The sequence below is a fragment of the Rhinatrema bivittatum genome, chromosome 5, assembly GCF_901001135.1.
Source record: "Rhinatrema bivittatum chromosome 5, aRhiBiv1.1, whole genome shotgun sequence".
NCBI lineage: Eukaryota > Metazoa > Chordata > Amphibia > Gymnophiona > Rhinatrematidae > Rhinatrema > Rhinatrema bivittatum.
In genome coordinates, this window is record NC_042619.1 from 14,581,938 (window position 1) to 14,603,342 (window position 21,405).

General features: G+C 52.0%; 1 protein-coding gene across 1 annotated transcript in view; it reads left to right on the plus strand.

The window, feature by feature from the left end:
* STARD10 (StAR related lipid transfer domain containing 10) overlaps window positions 1–20,891 on the plus strand; it is a 73,194-nt gene extending 52,303 nt beyond the window's left edge. Inside the window, exons 3-6 of the mRNA XM_029602045.1 lie at window positions 12,093–12,196; window positions 15,315–15,432; window positions 16,702–16,754; window positions 20,496–20,891. Coding sequence (XP_029457905.1) covers window positions 12,093–12,196; window positions 15,315–15,432; window positions 16,702–16,754; window positions 20,496–20,723 — 503 coding nt within the window. The 3' untranslated portion in view covers window positions 20,724–20,891. The remainder of the gene's footprint in view (window positions 1–12,092; window positions 12,197–15,314; window positions 15,433–16,701; window positions 16,755–20,495) is intronic.
* Window positions 20,892–21,405: the final 514 nt, after the last annotated feature.

The following is a 21,405-nucleotide window of genomic DNA, read 5'->3' on the forward strand; positions in this document are numbered from 1 at the left end:
ATCCAGTAATGAAAATAATAAGGATACAAAAATTTTTTTGCTCTGCATACCTGGGAACGTTTGATATCCAGGTGTCCTGAGATTGTTCTGAATTAGCAGGAGGTGGGGTGGTTTGCTTGGAACTTTCTCCTCTCTCAGTCACATACCAGCGCTCTCTCTCACACTGGCTCTCAATGACACACCTATACACACATGCTCTCAGTCACTCACATATACAAATGTTTTTTCTCTCTCACTTATATAGGCTCTTAATTACACATTTACACACATGCTGTCTATCTTTTCACGCTTACACACACACAGGCTTTCAATCACATAAATACATGCTGTCTTTTTCTCACACACAGACTCTCATTCACATGCTTACAAACATGTCCTCTCTTTCTCTCATTTACACACAGGCTCTCAATCACATACTCCCTCACCTAAATCAGCTCTCAATCACACACATACACACATGGTCTCTCTCTCTCATTTAAACACAGGCTCTCAATCACATACTCACATGCTCCCTCACCTAAATCAGCTCTCAATCACACAGACACACATGGTCTCTCTCTCTCTCATTTAAACACAGGCTCTCAATCACATACTCACATGCTCCATCACCTAAACCAGCTGTCAGACACACATGATCTCTCTCTTACTTATACACACAGGCTCTTAATCATACATACACATGATCTCTCTCACACACAAAGGATCTCAATCATACACACATACTCTTTCAAACAAACAGGTTTTCAATTACAAACTTACACATACAGGTTCCCAATGGTAAACTTACATTCATGCTCTCTCTCTCACAGGCAGGATCTCAATCACTGACATACTCTCTTTCACATATACAGGCTCTCAATCATTCACATACATGCAATCTCTCACTCACACACACAGGATCTCAAACACACATGCTTGCTCGCTCATTCATTCACTCTCTCTCTCCCCCTTCCCCCCCCCCGGGAACTCGCGGCAGCAGCAGCCCACCTCCCAACACTAACCTCCTTCATTTTCAGCCCTCGTGGAGGCGAAGGCGGAGTCCCATCGGCCGCGGTTGAAGATTTTCATTTTCCTCCGAGCCGCGCTGCAGTCTTCTTCCCGCGCAGGCACCCGATGCTCTCCACTTCCTCTTCCGGGCCGCGGGAAGAAGAGAGCACCGGCGTGCTCTCTTCTTCCCGCGGCCCGGAAGAGGAAGTGGAGAGTATCGGGTGCCTGCGCGGGAAGACCCGCGCAGGCACCCGATGACTCCAGCGCTGGCACCCGGCTGACACCCGATGACTCCCGCGCAGGCACCCGGATGACTCCAGTCGGCGTGCTCTCTTCTCCTCCCCCCCGCGGCCCGGAAGAGGAAGTGGTGAGCATCGGGTGCCTGCGCGGAAGAAGAGACCACGCTAGTGTGGTCTCTTCTTCCCGCGCAGGCACCCGATGCTCTCCACTTCCTCTTCCGGCCGCGGGGGGGGGGGGAGGAGAAGAGAGCACGCCGGTGGCCGCTGACTCCAGCTGTCCTGCCGCGTTCCGCCCGGGCTGACAGCATTTTAAGCCCGGGCGGCGGAGGACCGGGGAGCAGCTGGGTCAGCGGGGAACCGCGAAGTATGGCGACACTTGTCTGCGAGCCAGATGCAGCCCTCAAAAGAGCCATATCTGGCTCGCGAGCCATGGGTTCCCGACCCCTGGTCTAAACCATGCACTGCTTGCCCCTATGTTCTAGTTTAAGAGCTGCTCTGTCTCCTTTTTAAAAGTTAGCAGCAGCCTGGGTACACTCTTGTTAAAGTGGAGCTTATCCCATCAGAATAGTCTCCCCCATCTCCAGCATGTTCCCCAGTTCCTCGCAAACCTAAAAACCTCTTCCCTTCATGATTGCATGGATGAGACCTCGAGACTGGAGCTCAGCCTGCTTCTGGGTGCTTGTATGTGGAATGGGAATCATTTCTGAGAATGCAACCTTAGAGGTTCTGGATTTCAGTTTCCTACCTAACAGCCTAAATTTAGCTTCTAGAACCTCCCTCCTGCACCTTCCTAGATCATTGGTACCCACATGTACCATAACAGCCAGCTCCTTCCCAGCATTCTAAAATTATTTTCCTAGTGTATAGCCACATGGCCTCAGGACCAATGGGTAATGCTCCCCTGTCAGCAGATGGGAACTGAGTCAGATTTCAAAGTTGACGTCACCCTAGATACACCCCTGCAGTGACCTCAGCCCTGCAGTATTTCTCTGTCTTCAGCAGATGGTGGATGAACCTCTCCCTAGGGGGTTGCTGTATTTTTTGGCAGAAAAAAATTTCAACTTTTAAATTGGAGAAAAAAATTGAGCCCCGCTCTCCTGTGGTGATACCTAAAAGTCCCTCCCCCAGTTGAGAATTCCTGAGGTGATTTCCGAGATTCCTCAGAGGTGTGCCTTGTCTGGTAGCCCCCCCCCCCCCCCCCCCCCCCACCACTTGCAGCCGGAGACAGTCTCTGTACTCAGCCGGTAAGCGCTGAACCCAGGTAAGAAAATAAAACAAAAAAAGAGAGAGAGAAGAGGATTTACCTCCCAATTAAGAGAGGTTTGGAGTGCTGGTGGCCAGAAGACAGCTATAGCTGCAGAATTTGTCAACAGACGCACCCTCCAAGGCAAATCACACAAAGATGCCCTTTAATGGATCTCTCCTCTTCGGAAGCAAATTGGAAAAGCTGGCCAGTAAATGGGTACGATGAAGAGAAAGCAGTAATAGCGCCCCTCGCCTAAGAGGGGTCAATCCAGAGGCTACCAACACTTTCACCACTACAGAAACTCAACATATCAGAGGTCTCTGTCCTTTGGGAGGTCTCAGTCCTTTTGGAGTCTACAGCCCAAGAGGAGAAAGGCTCAGGTTCAGGTTCGTCCCGAACCCCCCAATGAAATTTTGCTGACCCATCCTCGGAACAAGTAGATAAGGGGTCCACTGTCCCTCAACGGTAAGTCAAGATCACTTCAGACAAATGGGTACTGGAGGTCATATGAGGAGGATATGTGCTGGAATTTCACAGCACTCCTCGGGACATATTCATGATATCTCCTTGCCATTCCCTGCACAAGAAGCAGGCAGTGAAGACTACACTTTAAGGCTCCTCAGGATGAGGCCTATAATCCCAGTATTTGCGACCCAGGAAAATACCAGGCGACATTCCATCTATTTCATCGTACCCAAGAATGAAGGTTCCCTTTTCCCCATCCTGGACCTCAAGCGCGTCAACCAACATCTACGAATGAATCATTTCCGCATGCAAACCCTACGCGCCGTGATATGGCTGTACAATTGGGAGAGTTCTTTACTTCCCTGGACATATCCGAGGCCTACTTACATATTCCAATCCATGAAGAACATCAACTTTTCCTACGTTTTGCGGTACTGGGTCACCTTTATCAGTTCCGGGCACTGCCCTTTGGCCTGGCCACTGCCCCCAGAACATATTTTCCAAGATTATAGTGGTCATAGCCATAGCGTTGAGAAAAGAGAGAATCCTGGTGCATCTGTACTTGGACGACTGGTAGATCTTGGCAAAGTCTGTGGAAGAGAGTCTCCGGGTGACCAACAGGGTGGCCTCCTTGCTTCAGGAACCCAGTTGGGCTGTAAACCCGGACCCCACCCAGTCCTTGAAATATCTGGGAGTCCAATTTGACACCAAGCAGGGCAAAGTCTTCCACGCGGATAAGGAAGCTGATGTCCCAAGTATGTCTATTGATGAGCACAATACACCCGATGGTGTTGCACTATCTCCAGTTCTTGGTTTGGTGGCAGCAACCCTGGAAGTAGTGCTGTGGACAAGGGCACATATGCTACCACTTCAACTCTCCATACTGTCACATTGGAACCCGCAGTCTCAAAACTATTTGATTTGCCTCCACTTGCCGATGGGAGTATGCTCTCTGCTCCAGAGGTGGCTGCAGGAAGCCTATCTGGGCAGGGCTGTACCCCCCCATCCCCCCGAGTCCTCTCCAGACTGGCTGGTCCTCACTACAGATGCGAGTCTCCGGGGCTGGGGAGTTCACTGCCCAGAGACGTTTGACCAAGGAAGAAGCCTACTGGAACATAAACCGCCTGGATGCCCGGGCAGTCACATTGGCGTGTCTACAATTCAGCCACAGACTCCAGGGTCAAGCGATCCATGTAATGTCAGACAGCACAACAATGGTAGCCTACATCCCGCCCATGGCTGCTCAAGAACGGTGCCAAGGATTTTCCCGTGGAGTGGATTTCTATTCCAAGAGATTATGGGTAAACAGTCATCCAGTCCCTAGAACAGGACATCTATAATCTTACTGAGGTTCAGTGTTTGAGTACATTTACGATTATCCATTTTTAATCAAGTTTTTTTCAATAGTATGTCCACAGTGGCTTTTGAAGAGAATACTGAAGGGCTGAGGTCACTGCAGGGGTGACGTCTGCTTTGAAAACTGACTCTGTCTCCATCTGCTGGCAGGGGAGCATAACACATTAGTTCTGAGTTCATCTGTCTACACCAGAGCTTTCCAAACTTTTCATGTTGGTGACACACTTTTTAGACAAACATAATTTCACGACACAGTAATTCAGTCTACTAGCAAACCAGAGGTTAAAAGTTAAACGAACGAAACATATTTCGACAATTTATGTATGTTTCCTTAAATATATACATAAATAAAATGTTTCATGACACAACCTATCTCAAGAAAAACTTTCATTTATATTAAAAATATATAATATTCCAAGGTTCATGTTATTGTTATAATTTATGAGTAACAATAATAAAACAAATTGTCTGGCCCCCCACACTCATCTCTCTCCCCCCCAGCACGTCTGTCCCCCACACACTCATATCTCCCCCCCAGTACATGTCTGTCCCCCCACACACTCATTTCTCTCCCCCCCAGTACATGTCTGTCCCCCCACACACGCATTTCTCTCCCCCCCAGTACATGTCTGTCCCCCCACACACTCATATCTCCCCCCCAGTACATGTCTGTCCCCCCAACACACTCATATCTCCCCCCCCAGTACATGTCTGTCCCCCCACACACGCATTTCTCTCCCCCCCAGTAACATGTCTGTCCCCCCACACACTCATTTCTCTCCCCCCCAGTACATGTCTGTCCCCCCACACACTCATTTCTCTCCCCCCCCAGTACATGTCTGTCCCCCCACACACGCATTTCTCTCCCCCCCAGTACATGTCTGTCCCCCCACACACTCATATCTCCCCCCCCCAGTACAGGTCTGTCCCCCCACACACGCATTTCTCTCCCCCCCAGTACATGTCTGTCCCCCCACACACTCATTTCTCTCCCCCCCAGTACATGTCTGTCCCCCCACACACTCATATCTCCCCCCCCCAGTACATGTCTGTCCCCCCACACACTCATATCTCCCCCCCCAGTACATGTCTGTCCCCCCACACACGCATTTCTCTCCCCCCCAGTACATGTCTGTCCCCCCACACACTCATATCTCCCCCCCAGTACATGTCTGTCCCCCCACACACTCATTTCTCTCCCCCCCAGTACATGTCTGTCCCCCCACACACTCATTTCTCTCCCCCCCAGTACATGTCTGTCCCCCCACACACGCATTTCTCTCCCCCCCAGTACATGTCTGTCCCCCCACACACTCATTTCTCTCCCCCCAGCACGTCTGTCCCCCACACACTCATATCTCCCCCCCCCCAGTACATGTCTGTCCCCCCACACACTAATTTCTCTCCCCCCCAGTACATGTCTGTCCCCCCACACACGCATTTCTCTCCCCCCCAGTACATGTCTGTCCCCCCACACACTCATTTCTCTCCCCCCAGCACGTCTGTCCCCCACACACTCATATCTCCCCCCCCCCCCAGTACATGTCTGTCCCCCCACACACTCATTTCTCTCCCCCCAGTACATGTCTCGCCCCCACACTCATGTACCTCGTCTTTTTGATTGTTGCCAGTTAAGGGCTTCACTCCCTTCCATGATCACCAGACACTGCTGCTTGCAGTCAGTACTCCTCATGGCCAGGCCTCATCAGCAGCAGCAGCCAATGCAAGGGCAGCTAGGCTCGTTCCACCCACCAAGTCCCCCAAAAAACGCGATTGACAGCAAAAATCACCCAATAATAAGCAACCCATAAACTGAAAAAAAAAGTGAATCTCTAGAAAAAAAAGCCCAAACTTGCGTCAGAGTTGACCGGGCTTGCGCGACACACCTGCACACTGCAGGCGACACACTAACGTGTCCCGACACACAGTTTGGAAAGCTCTGGTCTACACTAAGGAAAGCAAAATTATCAGGTACTTAATTTCTTCTATCTAGGTGGCGCATGAGGTCCTCTACCTTTTCATTAGGCAGGCAAGTTACCAAGTGATCCTCTTGCCCTCCAGCTACCCAGCTATCTACTTAAAAAAAGGATTGGATAGGTTCTTGGAGGAGAAGTCCATTACCTGCTATTAAGTTCACCTAGAGAATAGCCACTGCTATTACTAGCAATGGTAACATGGAATAGACTTAGTTTTTGGGTACTTGTCAGGTTCTTGTGGCCTGGATTGGCCACTGTTGGAAACAGGATGCTGGGCTTGATGGACCCTTGGTCTGACCCAGTATGGCATTTTCTTATGTGAAATGATTGAATCACCCACAGTAGCCATCCTAATCTTTCCTTCCTGGACACCGACCCCTGGAGACGCATCCTCAGAGCATGAGGATAAAGCATCACCTGGAAGGCAGATTCTAGCTATAGGATCATTTCCTCCGACACCAAGATAGTAAGACATTGGAGAAGGCCTAGGGGCTAGTTTAAGAATGGTCTTGTTAGAAGCAAGGAAAAAGGCAAGGTTTGAAGTAGCCCACCATAGGACAAAGTGGAGGTCCGTTCTGTAACAGAATTTAAAGTTACTTGAGAGAGATACTGAGGGAAGTGATAGGAACAGGGATTGAGAGGTTAGGTAAAAGATATGGGGGTAGCTGGCGTAGATTTTAATAATGAGAATTTGCTTAAGCTTTTTCCTATTTTCTTCAGATGGATCCTTCTTCCAATTTTTGAAAGAAGTTATTTTGGCTAAAATAGCTTCTTTCATCTCGTATTTTAACCATGCTGGCACTTGTTTGGCCTTCCTTCCATCTATCTTAATGTGTAGAATGCACCTGGACTGAGTTTCTAAGATGGTATTTTTAAACTAAGTTTATGCCTGTTGTAAACTCTTAACCTTTGTAACTACACCTTTCGGTTTTTTCGATTTTCCGCATTTTATCAGTCTCCCTTTTGAAAGTTTAATGCTAGAGCTGTAGATTTACTTATTGTCCCCCTTTCCAGTTATTAATTTAAATTTGATCATGTTATGATCACTATTGCCAAGTGGCCCCACCACAGTTACTTTTCTCACCAAATCTTGCGTTCCACTAAGAATTAAATCTAAAATAGCTCCCTCTCTTGTTGGTTCCTGAACCAATTGCTCCACAAGACTGTCATTTATTCCATTCCAGGAACTTTATCTCTCTAGCAAGTCCTGATGTTACATTTTGCCAGTCAGTATTGGGGTAACTGGAATCTAGTCCAAATGAAGAAGGAGCGAACCCTTGCACATAAGCAAGTATCACGCAACAACACTGGTGCAAGATCAAAATTTAATCACCACAATTTCTATGGTGGTTATTAGCAATTCCAATAATGGGAAGACTCAATTTTTATAGTGGCAACTCCATGCGTTCAACAAAACAGAGTTCGAACAGGTCCCCCGACACGGTCCCGTGTTTCGCTGGGCTGCTTCGGGAGGGACCAGGGGTATATTTTAATCTAAGACATAAAACAAATATCAATGAGTATAAACAATGGTGAAGAAAGGCTACACAGTACCGACCGTTCTGATTATGACACTGAGGTTGTTCGCCAATTGAGTGACCGTGAATTCTATAGCCCATTATTGACTGATCCCACCGAAGAACTACAGGGTACTATTAAACAACTTGTTCAGGAAGCATTAGACCGGCATATTATTACAACTAAAGAAGGGAAATTTCTCACCACCCCACATCCTGTCACGCCACAGTTCTACACGTTACCCAAAATCCATAAAACGCTGACGCATCCGCCTGGTCGTCCTATCGTCTCGGGCATTGGCTCTCTTCTTGAACCCTTATCCCAGTTTGTGGACTATTTCCTAAAACCTTTTGTGTCGCTAATTCAGTCATATGTGAGGGACTCCACTCATTTGATCTCCATATTATCTGAACTGCCATTTCCCCCTAACCCATTCTTTTTTGTCACACTTGATGTTATCTCATTATATTCAAATATACCTCAGACTGAAGCACTTCAAGTGATCTCACACACTTTGGACAAACGCCCACGACCTCATCGTGTACCTACTTCTTTTCTAATGCAGTTATCTGAACTAGCTCTCACTGAGAATTTTTTTCAGTTCCATGATTCATACTTCAAACAGATTAAAGGCACAGCTATGGGGGCCACTATGGCCCCCAGTTTGGCTTGTCTCTTTATGGATAATTTTGAGAGTCAATTTATTTATTCATCTGAGTGGTCCAAATTCATTTACCTTTGGCGTAGGTACATTGACGACGTCTTGGTGATTTGGATGGGCACAGATATACAATTTTATTGTTTTCTGGATTGGCTCAACTCTCTCAATGCCCATATACAATTTAACTTTTGTATTCACCGCTGGAAAATAGCTTTTTTAGATATTTTGATTACTGCAGGTCAGGAGCATTTTGAAACATCTATTTATCGTAAGCACACTGACCGGAACACTCTATTACAGTATCAGAGTTGTCATCCTCGCGCCTTGCGCGACAATATCCCAACAGGCCAGTTCTTACGTTTACGCCGCTTATGCTCCACCCGCCTGGAATTTTTAACATAGGCAAAAGTAATGATCAACTGTTTTCTGGACCGCGGCTATCCCCATAGGGTAGTCAAGAGAGCTTTTAAGAGAGCGCTATACACGAATCGGGACTGGCTATTTTTACCATCCTCTAGTTCACTTGATGAATCTAACAACTGTATTTTGCCATTTTCAATAATGGGGAGCACCATTGCTGAGACGATACGGCGACACTGGTCAGCACTTTCACTCACAGAACTGTTACGTGGCCCGCTTCGTTTTACTTTTAAGCGTGGCAGAAATCTACGAGACAGGCTAGTGCATACTTACCCATTCATTGATTCATCTGACAATTTAGGAATACATGGTCCTTGTGGTCATTGCACTATGTGCAGCCACACAGCCAATATGTCAGAATTTACACATCCACTTACGGGGCGGGTGTTCAAACTTCGCTCTTCCTCGGACTGTCTCACTAAAGGGGTGATATATATTGTGAAGTGCCCATGCCCGTTGCTCTACGTGGGAAAAACCACACGCATGTTAAAAACTCGAATAATTGAACATTGTTCTAACATTCGTTTACACAGACTTGATGAACCCCTGGTGTCCCACTGGCTTGAATGCGAACATACCATCTCTGATCTCTCCTTCCTGGTGATCGAGGTTGTGCGCCGCCCTCCCCGGGGAGGCAACTACCCCGAGATCCTAGGCAGGAGGGAGCAGAGATGGATTTTTATTCTAGACACGGTAGCCCCCTCTGGCCTCAATAAAGAAATTGAGTGGAACCTGTTTTATTAGATGGGTGTTCACTGTGCGGATCCGCCGAGACCAGCTGTAAGTTGACAGCTCTCGCGAGAGCTGTCACGTTCGCGCCTTTTCGGTGTTTAAATGCCCTACACCTGTGTGAGCTTGCGCGCTCCGGGTATTTTCATAAAGGTATGTACATTTGTAAAGGTCGGTACTGTGTAGCCTTTCTTCACCATTGTTTATACTCATTGATATTTGTTTTATGTCTTAGATTAAAATATACCCCTGGTCCCTCCCGAAGCAGCCCAGCGAAACACGGGACCGTGTCGGGGGACCTGTTCGAACTCTGTTTTGTTGAACGCATGGAGTTGCCACTATAAAAATTGAGTCTTCCCATTATTGGAATTGCTAATAACCACCATAGAAATTGTGGTGATTAAATTTTGATCTTGCACCAGTGTTGTTGCGTGGTAACTGGAATCTCCCATTTTGGTTAGCTTCCCTAATTTCTCTTTGCATTTCACTGTGCATCTCATCATTTTGGCCAGGTGGATGGTAGTATACTCCTATCACTATACTCTTCCCCAACACACATGGGATTTCTACCCATAAAGATTCTATTGAGCATTTAGTCTCTTATTGGACTCTATGCCATCCCAGATTTAAAGCGCCTGCCCAACCAAGTTGATCCTCCCTATTGTTGCAGTATAATTTGTACCCTGATTATAGCACTGTCCCATTGGTTATCCTCCTTCCACCAGGTCTCTAAGATACCTCTTCATTCACCGCTATACACTCCTAACGCTCCCATCTTACTTTTCAAAACTTCTGGCATTGGCATACAGATATTCAAAGTGTGACTCTTGTTAGTATTAATAACCTGCTTTTCAGTTGATAGGGATAAGTTAGAATTTTTTAGCTCAGGTGAGTTTTTTTAATTACAGGCTCTTGGACTACTTTTCTTATTATTGGAACCTCACTGTCGGGATGCCCTAACTCTCCTGTTTCAATAGTATCCTTTGAAGATACCTCTCTCCGAACCATGCGCTGCTGAGCGACTGTCGGCTTTCCCCTTTGTTCTAGTTTAAAAGCTGCTCTCTCTCCTTTTTAAAGGTTAGCGCCAGCAGTCTGGTTCCACCCTGGTTAAGGTGGAGCCCATCCCTTCGGAAGAGACTCCCCCTTCCCCAAAAGGTTCCCCAGTTCCTAACAAAACTGAATCCCTCTTCCTTGCACCATCGTCTCATCCACGCATTGAGACTCCGGAGCTCTGCCTGCCTCTGGTGACCTGCGCGTGGAACAGGGAGCATTTCAGAGAATGCTACCCTGGAGGTTTGGGATTTAATCTTTCTACCTAAGAGCCTAAATTTGGCTTCCAGAACCTCCCGCCCACATTTTCCTATGTCGTTGGTGCTCACATGTACCATGACAGCCGGCTCCTCCCCAGCACTGTCTATAATCCTATCTAGGTGACGCGTGAGGTCTGCCACCTTCGCACCAGGTAGGCAAGTTACCAGGCAATCCTCATGCCCACCAGCCACCCAGCTATCTACGTTCCTAATAATCGAATCACCAACCTAGATGGCCGATCTAACCCTTCCCTCCTGGGTAATAGCCTTTTTCTGGGAGCGAGAGGAAGGAAAGACAGACACTAGAATTAACAACTTTTGCCTTGCCGTTTGAATCTACCCAGTCCCTGTGCTGATTTGCACTTCAATTAGTCTGAGTGACTCACTGCTATTCTTTCTGTTTAACAAATGTTGGCACCTACTCAAATCAATCACACTACTCTTAACATCTTTTTAAGATAAGGTAGATGGGAAGGATTAGTTTTGGGACATGAGGATTTTGGGACTTAGATTATTAACAACTGGGTTACCTCTGTAGTACCAGCTAGTTGAAATGCATGCCAAGTTGATGCCCTGAAGTTATGTCTGTCAACCATCTTATGCCATCGGTGAAATGGGTTGGCTTTCTCATGCCGGTTTCTTATTGAAAGGCTATTGTTTTGGCATCACAAGCCTCAAGCGGCCAATTAGTACAATGCTGGTGCTCAAGAAAATCCATTCCTATGTCTAGAGAGAATCGGTCAGAGCAAGAGTTAGTGCCATCAGCAGGGTGGTGTGAAGAAAGCTTGCAGCAGAGTTACTCTTGCAGAGCTGCTCAGGAACACAGATTCCGGAGGTAGAGTTACAGAAATCCGGGACTGCCAACATCCCCGCTTAATGCATTTTGGAACCTGCAGTGCGGATTTTGAACTGCAGAGGCAGGCGTAAAAAATTCCACAGTGCACTGGAGATGTTGGTTCCAGAGTGGCCTAAAGGCCGTTGAGCATCTGGGCCTGCACGCGGTGGGCAGCGTGCAAACGCACAGTCCCCTAAAAACGGATTGGAGACTTGGGACACCCCCCGACTCTGGGCACGCACACATGCAGCCCTGGCTAGCCCTGCCGGAGTAGGGTTCGTTCTCTTTGTGATATTCGTATGCCACGAGGTAAGGAGAAATCCACTCTCTTGTTTTGTGTCGCCTTGCAGGGAAGTGTCCTAAGCCGCTGAAGAACAGAGATGTCATCACGCTGCGGTCCTGGCTGCCCATGGGAGCCGATTACATCATCATGAACTACTCTGTCAAGCACGCCGTGAGTGCCACGCCCAGGCCTGCGGGGGAGGGGAGGGGGGGCAGTCACCAGGACGACACCACGCCCTCAGAGGCGGAGGGCTGGGCTAGTGCCACGCCCAGGCCTGCGGGGGAGGGGAGGGGGGGCAGTCACCAGGACGACACCACGCCCTCAGAGGCGGAGGGCTGGGCTAGTGCCACGCCCAGGCCTGCGGGGGAGGGGAGGGGGGGCAGTCACCAGGACGACACCACGCCCTCAGAGGCGGAGGGCTGGGCTAGTGCCACGCCCAGGCCTGCGGGGGAGGGGAGGGGGGGCAGTCACCAGGACGACACCACGCCCTCAGAGGCGGAGGGCTGGGCTAGTGCCACGCCCAGGCCTGCGGGGGAGGGGCAGTCACCAGGACGACACCACGCCCTCAGAGGAGGAGGGCTGGGCTAGTGCCACGTCCAGGCCTGCGGGGGAGGGGAGGGGGGGCAGTCACCAGGACGACACCACGCCCTCAGAGGCGGAGGGCTGGGCTAGTGCCACGCCCAGGCCTGCGGGGGAGGGGCAGTCATCAGGATGACACCACGCCCTCAGAGGAGGAGGGCTGGGCTAGTGCCACGCCCAGGCCTGCGGGGGAGGGGAGGGGGGGGCAGTCACCAGGACGACACCACGCCCTCAGAGGCGGAGGGCTGGGCTAGTGCCACGCCCAGGCCTGCGGGGGAGGGGCAGTCATCAGGATGACACCACGCCCTCAGAGGAGGAGGGCTGGGCTAGTGCCACGTCCAGGCCTGCGGGGGAGGGGAGGGGCTGTCACCAGGACGACACCACGCCCTCAGAGGCGGAGGGCTGGGCTAGTGCCACGCCCAGGCCTGCGGGGGAGGGGAGGGGCTGTCACCAGGACGACACCACGCCCTCCAGGCGGAGGGCTGGGCTAGTGCCACGCCCAGGCCTGCGGGGGAGGGGCAGTCACCAGGACGACACCACGCCCTCCAGGCGGAGGGCTGGGCTAAGCTGGGAGGGGGGGGGATGCAGTGATATTCAGTTTTCCTAACCTAAGCCGGGGGCACTCACATTTTTATTCTTGTTGTATGTTGTAGAAGACTTTGAATTGTTCTTTTATTCAAGAAAGGCGGTCCGGAAGCACAACCTGAACATAACTGCGTGCAGCGGGAATAAAGCCAGGCCTGGATCTTAGTTAGGCGGGGGGGGGGGGGGGGTCGCTAGGAGAAATGAGTGCGTCCTCTGGCCTGAGATTTCGGAGGCTCGGTTCCCTCTGGGGTCCAGTTCATTAAAGCAAAGTTCCCAGGCTTTCTGTAAGTCGGCCCTGGGCGGCGGGCGCAGCTGAGAGCGGTTTTTCAGTCTGCGCAGAGTGCTGGGACGTAGCCGGCTCGTCCTATTGGAGTCGGGCGCCTGAGTCACTGCCCCGACACCTGGGGTCACCGAGGGTAGAAGGAATTTTACTCTACTCAAAGCGACTTTGTCATTTTTATTTGCCTGCACAAGGAAGGACAATGAACATTTTTTTTTTTTTCCCCTGGTGGTTGTGCATTTTTTTTAAGACCTCCCCCCACCCCCCTTCACTATTTTTTTTAATTTTTTTTAAGTGGGGGCCACTTTGGGTGCAGTTGGGCTGGCTTAGAGCCGAGTTGAGAAGGAGTCGTCCCTCCAGTGTCACAGCTGAAGCTTCCAAACCCTCGCTGGAGGGGAGAGATAGAGGGGGAGGAGAGGAGAGACAGGCGGTGGGGAGAGGTTGAGACCATGCGAGCTCTTCTCGTGCTTCCCTCCCCCCCCCCCCCAGCACGCCCGCCCCCTTGCTCTCTGCCTTCATCTCGGGCTGATTGCTGGGCCCGGTGCTGCAGGGTCGCCGCAGTGACGTGGGTGATGCTCGCGGGCCCGGGAAGGTGCCCCCCACGTGCAGCGGGGAAGGGGCAGATCCAAGCTCGTGCTCCCCCTGGTGAAGCAGCTAGATTGGAAATCAGTCAGTCAAGCATTTGCTTACTCCACTTTCATCCGGACCGGACTCCAAAGCGGATTCTAATAAACCAGAGTCGCTTAGCAGGTCACTGTCAGAGAGCAGACGGCTCGAGCATGACCAACAGTACAGAGTAATTAATTTATCTTAGCACAAAGTGTATAGGACGAGCTTTGACAGACAGAAGCAGAACTAATGTAACTTTATAGTACAAATGGCGCTGTTGACCTCCAGCCGCGTGGGGAGGGCGGCAGGCAGACTGAGTGCAGTGTCTCCGAGCTGCCCTCCATGGCAAGAGAGCAGCAGCAGAAGAGACTGCGGACTGCGCCACACAGGGACCAGGAATCTCCTTACACACACTCTCACTCTCTCTCACCACTCACTCACACACACACACACACTCTCACACACTCTCACTCACTCTCACTCACACACTCACTCACTCACACACACTCTCACTCACTCTCTCTCTCTACTACACTCACTCACACACACACACACTCTCTCTCTCTCTCACTCACACACACACACACACACTCACTCTCTCTCACTCACACACTCACTCACTCACACACACTCTCTCTCACTCACACACACACACACACTCTCTCTCACTCACACACTCACTCACACCCCCTCCGAGTACGAGCTCTGTTTCCCAGCCATACAGAAAGGGTTCTTCTCTGCCCGCAGGATGTCAGATAAGATTTCTCTCCTTTATCCCCCTGTCTGCATGCTCCTTTGTATTCCAGGAGCTGCGTGGAGAGGCACAGGAGCCGCAGCAGGGATGCGTTCACCATCCATGGGAGCCACCCCTGGCCATGATATAAGCTGAGGCCGGGAGCAAGCGGGTTTTGCTAGCCCTCTTATTTATTTATTTATTTAAAATTTTTATTTATTTATTTAAAATTTCTTCCGTGCCCTTTGCATTTTTCTGCAGGATGGGACCATGTCGAGGGGAGGGGGGGGTGTAGTTGAGACTGTGCCTTCAACTTAGGGAATAGCTAAATGAAGCAAGCGGTAACTAAGTAATTACCTTGCTGTATGCTCTGCTTAGCAATGGAAACTAACTGCAAGCCACTAGTTTAACTTTACCAAAAAAAAAAACCCCCACTTTTTTTAGAATTCAGATTCACAAACTCTACTTGGCTTTGTATCGTTTTTTAATTTTTTTCCGTACAGAAATATCCCCCGAGGAAGGACCTGGTGAGAGCGGTGTCCATCCAGACCGGTTACCTGATTCAGAGCAAAGGCGTCGCCAACTGCACCATCACCTACCTGGCACAGGTGGACCCCAAAGGTGAGGAAGCGTCTGCGCCGCCGGCCCCTGCTGGCCAGACCCCCCCTCGGATGCCGCGAGAAGTCATTTATTATTCAGGGATTAATCTGCAAAGTCCTTCACGCATCTAAAACCTGGGGTTTTTTTGTGCGCGTTAACGGCTGTCGGGAAGGTGGCCCGGGGCTCTGTTTGCAGGTAAGAACCCGATTTCATGCCTCGCTCTACGTGAACCGAGGAGAGGCGTTCCCGGGGGCTGGCGTCGGGGTGGAATCGGCACGCGCATACGATTCTAAAAAGGGTTGGCCCTAGGTGCGTGCGCGTGAGTTAACGCCATTCCAGATTGCCGGTGGAGCGCTTGGCCGGTGAATCTCTGTGCCAGGCATCCCAAAATTTTCAGAGTGAAATTACGCGCGGTTTGCTCTCGGGGTTTGCAGATCTGCATTTTTTTTTTTTTTTTTTTAGCCTGTGAGGAGAGACTCGCTCCGTGTGCAGCCACCTCTGGTACGGGAGAGCGGGAAGGCAGCAGTGCCGTTATCCTCCCGGGGGACCTCGTGCTTGGACAGAGGTCGCGGCAGAGTCCTCTGCGGCGGAGCCCGGGTGGAGGGTGCTGGGCTCGAGGGCTTTAGGCCAGAGGAAGGTTCCTGTTGTACCAGCCCTTGGCAGATGCCAGGGAAGAGAGCTGGAAAGTGTCTGGTCATTTGAGCAGTGCATTTAATAAAATAAATTGGGGACATTTTTTTTATGAGGAGGAACTGAACAATGTAACTCATTCCTTTTCTGGCTTGCCAGCCGCGTTGGCAATTAGCAATTTTATTAAAGTGACCTGAGTCACTTGATGTACACGGGCCCGCTGCCACGATTTGCTCGTTCTAAATATCTAATGCCTGTCAGTCCAGAAGAGGCCTATGGTAGAGCCCCGACAGAGAAGGCTGTGGCCTGTCTGGACAATACAGGTTTAGGTTCTGCTGGGTCCCGAGCAGAGAGGGACCCTCAAACGAGGCTTAGTGTATTAGTTCTGAGCCCTGCCCCTCATCCGTGCACGCTCTGTAATCCAGCGCAGTCCTAAACCCTGTCTCTTATCTGGGCATTCTACATCAGGTGGGGTTTGGTGGATCCTAGGTCCCAGAAAACCCCCAATCCATAAAAATCGGGGGGGGGGAAACAGAAAAAAGTCCTTTGTATGGTGGTCCGAACCCTACCTTTGTGATTTCCCCCAGCCGTGGCTTCCTGATCTGTCACCGGATCATCTCCGTCTAACGTCTTTTTTTTTTCTTCCTTCTTTTTTTTGAGGCTCTTTGCCAAAGTGGGTGGTGAACAAATCTTCACAGTTCCTGGCTCCCAAGGTGAGTGTCCAGCAGGAGTAACTGCAGATCAAGCGAGCGGAGCGGCTCTGGGGGCTTCGTCCTCGCTCCCCCCCTGTCACCCTGCTCTGGGGATACTTGCAGCTGCTCTGTTTCCTCCACGATTAAGAGAGCCTGCGTCCCAGGGTTACAGATTACTCTCTTTTGGGGGGGGGGGGGGGGTGGTATCTGGCACTCAGTGCAAACAAAGCCAAACACAGCTCTGACCGAGTTCGTCCTGCGTTTCTGGCTGGGAGCCTTAAGGCAGGTCAGTGGGTCCGACTCTCTCCCTAACCCAAAGCTGTCTGAAGGTCTTCACGGCTCCACTGCTCCTCTCTTCTCCTTTCCACAGAGACTTGTCCCCCATATCCCCAGTGGCTGGGTCCCCCTTACTTCCTTTCGGTTGCCTCAAATGGGTTGGAGTCCGAGTCCCCCCCCCCGGGACTGCCTTTGTCTGCTTTTTCTCTCTCTCTCTCTCTCTCCCCGGCTTGTCCCTGGGCTAACCTAGCTCTGTCTGCCGCTTTCTCCCTTGGCCTCTGTCCACTTGCTGTGATGGCGGGAGCCTGCCTTTCTCTGGTGGGATACAGAGTCTCAGGCCGTGACCCCCTGCGGCCGCTAGGAGCGGGAGCCGCCTTTGACAGGTAAGGGGCGTGAAAGGAAAGCGAGAGAGCCGAGGCGCATCTCTGAAGCCACAGGAGAGCAGGGCAGCCTAAGCACACTCCCGGGCCGGAGCAGGCACCGGGAAATGGATCCGTCGGCAAGAAGCAAATGCTGAAAGAGAGAAGGGGCGGCGAAGCAGCAGGCGGACACAACCCTAACCCACCAACGCGGCAGATAAACGTCGACATGCTCCATTCAGGTCTGCCCAGCAAGGTATTCAGGGTCGTGACTGCCGCTCTGCGCAGGTTACTCCCATAACCGCCCTCCCGGCAGAGGCACGTAAAACAGGAGAGGACCCGGCCCCCTGCGTGAGCCGAGTGCGCGTCTCACGGGAGGGGGGTGGAGCCAGTGGCAGCGAGGCTGTAGGCTGGCCGAGCTGGAAAGGGATCTCAGCTTTACGAGTAGCCCCGCTCTGTGACCCCCCCTTCTGACTGCTTTCTCCTCCCTTCTCCAGACCTCACCGTACCAGAAGGCAGGGACTCACTCTACCGAGATATCCCAGCCGTAAAACTTGTCTATTTAGTGCCGCTACCGGCAGTCAGAGTGCGCAGCGTGGAGGGGAAAGCAGCGCCTGAATCGGGTACCTGGGCTGCCCCAGCTAGAGAAACTGGAACGCATGCACGGACAGGCTCCTTAATGAGCGTAGCCACCTCCCCATTACAGGATGCAGGCAGCAGATGCACTCTCCTCTCCCGCCAGCCACCGATTCTCCTCTCTCTCACCGTACACCACCGTCCTCAGGGCTCACGGGCTGGAGCGACGGTAATTCTCTCCCTTCCCAGGGGACCCTCGCGCTCCTTAGCAGCTGCTTCTCCGCTCCCCCTCCAGGAAATCGCAAGGGACATTCCTCGGAGACCCTGGCTGTCGCCGTTCAAAGGACTCCTCGCTCCCAAAGCCTTCCCCGCTGACTGTTAGCATGCCAGCTCTCCCCCCGCCTGCTCTCTGCCGTGGGCCTTCCCTTCCAGTGCCCTCTCCCGAGAGAGGACGCCCAGGGTTAAACCTGTCCCCAGCAGCGCGCTCTCTACAACTTCCCCCCCCCCCCTCCCCCCCACATCCCACCTGTCCAGCAAGGGTGGGCAGTGCCGGCCCTTGAGGGCCGCAAACCCGTCTGCTTTCCAGGATCTCCCCAGTGAATATGCATGAGAGAGATTTGCATGCAGTCTGTCTCAGTGGCATGCAAATGTCTCTCTCATGCATATTCATTAAGGAGATCCTGGAGATCCAATTGGTTTGCGGCCTCGAGGGACCGGCTTTCCAGGACTTCTCTCTCATCCTTCGTAAGGGAGGAAACCCCTCCCTGAAGGTCCACGTAACTGCTTTCCCCCAAATCTTTACGCCAGCCAATGCCCAGTGCGGTGCTGTCAGACAAGATGCCACCTGGTGGCCATTCCATGTACTGCCCCTTCTGCTGTGCCCCAGTGTCTCCACCCAAGAGGCTGCTGCCTGCTCTCTCCCTCCCAGAATCCTGCCCCAGAGTTTCCTTTTTTCCAGACCCATCCCATCCCCCCAGGTTACCCCAGTGCTTCACTTCCAGCCTCGTGCCTCCCGGGGCCCTTCTGTCGCTGCCGCTCACCCTTTTGAACTCTTATCAGTATTGTTTTCCTCTTCACTGAGAACCCGGGGCAAATGGGACGAGCATCCCCAGACCCTTCAGGGGCCATCATTGTCCCAGCCTGCCCTGCGGTGGCAGTTGTGGCCCTCAAGCCCCCAGCTCCCCCCAGCCTTCTTGGGCCTTCCCTGAGCAGCAGGAAATGGAAGGGGGAAAGGGGAAGTTAAGATCCCACAGGCAATCGGCACCGGCGTCTGCTTCTCCAGTCGGCTGGCAGCAGGGTGGAGCCTCGGGGGGGGGGAGCCTGTGGGGGTGCCTGGACGACAGGGCACAGGGTCAAGGCCAGCCCGCCAGCGGAGAAGCCCCCCCCCCCCCTCGGCACAACCGCGTCTGGCAGGAGGGGGCTGGCCCAAGGCCACCTCCGAACACCTGGAGTCCTCTTTCCTCAAACGCTACCACCTTAAAGCTTTCAGAAATTGTAAGAAAGTGGGGGAAGGGACGAGAGGTGGGGGAGGCCTGTCTCCGGCGCTCTGCTCGCCTCGTCTGCTCCGTGACGGGACAGCGCCGCTGCGCCGGGTTTAAAGAGTACAGGGTCGGCTCCGTCGAGCCCCTCAGTCCCTGCCGCCCACCTCCTGCCTGGCTGCCTGTGCTATTGAAACCCAGCGAGGCGCCGCGGTCTCTGGACGTCTTGGCACGAGTGCAATAAAAAGGCCTCCTCTACAACTTTGTGTGTGTACAATGTTTGGGGAGTCTTGTGCTGGCCGTGTCAGTCACCTAAATGTGTATAAAGCGGGCGTCGCCGAGGGCTCGCGTGAAAGCGGAGCCCAATCGCAGCATCCTGTGCGGGTAGAAGCAGACGGCGGTCGTTGGGAGCCCGCACTGAGCTGCCATAGTGCAACCTAAATAAAATGGCTGATTTCAGACTTGCGCCTGGTGATTCCATGACTCCTCCCACGGGATTGGAGGCGGAGCTTATCATAGCGCCAATGGGATTGACCCTGGTGATTCCATGGCTCCTCCCATGGGATTGGAGGCGGAGCTTATCATGACAATTGTTTAGCCCCTCTCTGGCCCTATGGTCAAGCAAGCAGAAGGGGGAGGGGGATTTAAGTTTATGCTTCCTTTTTTTCCCCCTTGACAGTGAATATTATGGGTTACTTGCCCTCTTGGGTTATTACATCTAACCTCCCCCCACCCACCCTAGTTTTCTCACTCGAGTTGTCACGCAACGTTAGGCCTAACAAAAGAAAAATAATATTGTTCAGAGTTTCAGAAAGCAGAGGCCGGAGCATCCCGAGCATGTGCTGTGGGCAGTTATCTGATAATAAGAGTCCAGAGCCACCAATGCAGACGGATAACGAGATGGCACCAGATGTGTGCCCCATGCAGGGGTCAAGGAAAGCAGAGGAGGAGGATGTCTCGAATCCTGAGCGAAATCTCCACAAGAAGCTTGCTGCCCTGGCTGACCTCTTCTTGCTGAGGGCTACGGTTGTTGATTTTGTGTTGTTGTGTTATTTTCTCTCTCTTTCCCCCAGGCCATGAAGAAGATGTACAAGGCCTGCCTGAAGTACCCGGAGTGGAAACGCAAGCACAGCCCCCAGCACAAGCCCTGGCTGTACCCCGAGCAGAGCACCCTGCCCAGCATCTCCCTGGCCGAGCTCTCCATCCAGCACGCCGACTCGCTGGAGAACATCGACGAGAGCAGCGTGTCCGAGACGAAGGACGACCGGGGGGAAGCGAGCGACGAGGACAGCGTCAACTGACGGCAGCGGAGCGGCCCGGGTGCACTTCCCATCCATGTAGTGTCTCTTGTGTGTCCCCTGTGGGTGGCGCCAACGGCCGCAACACACGACGTTCTCTCAAACTCGTGCAGAGGAGGAGGGGGGGGAGTGCCAGTCCTTGGTTGTGAGGCCGTTGGCATTGTAGCGGTGGGGAGGGAGGGAGGGAGGGAAGTAGGTGCCTTCAGCTCCTTGAGGGTGGAGGGTTGGTATGATGCCAGCAGGGGAGCGCCAGTCGCAGAGTCCTCTGGTGTGGAATTACACTCCTGGGAACGGGGGTGATCCACGTCCTTGGGTGTGGGATGTCCTTGCCCTATCCATTAGGAAGAAGGAGCAGAGAGAGTAATCCTTTTTTTTTTTTTTTCCCCCCCTCAAAGTCCCTAGTAAGTGAAATTTTGCCGCGAGTGAAAGTGTTCAGACTCCCACGGTGTAGCGATGTGGAGCATTCCCGCCTTTTCATTTTGCTGTGATCTTGCCATAGGATGAGGTGAGAAGGTTTTGGCTCGGACTAAGCGGCAGGGATCATCATGGCTTCTCCCCAGAATGTGAAGTGCTATTCAGTGGGAGTCTGAAACTTTGACGCTCACCTTTTGAGGGTAGTTGACGACGTTCTAAGAACCGACCCGAGTCCCTCTGCGTGGAGGGTTGGGCATGACGCTACGGTAAG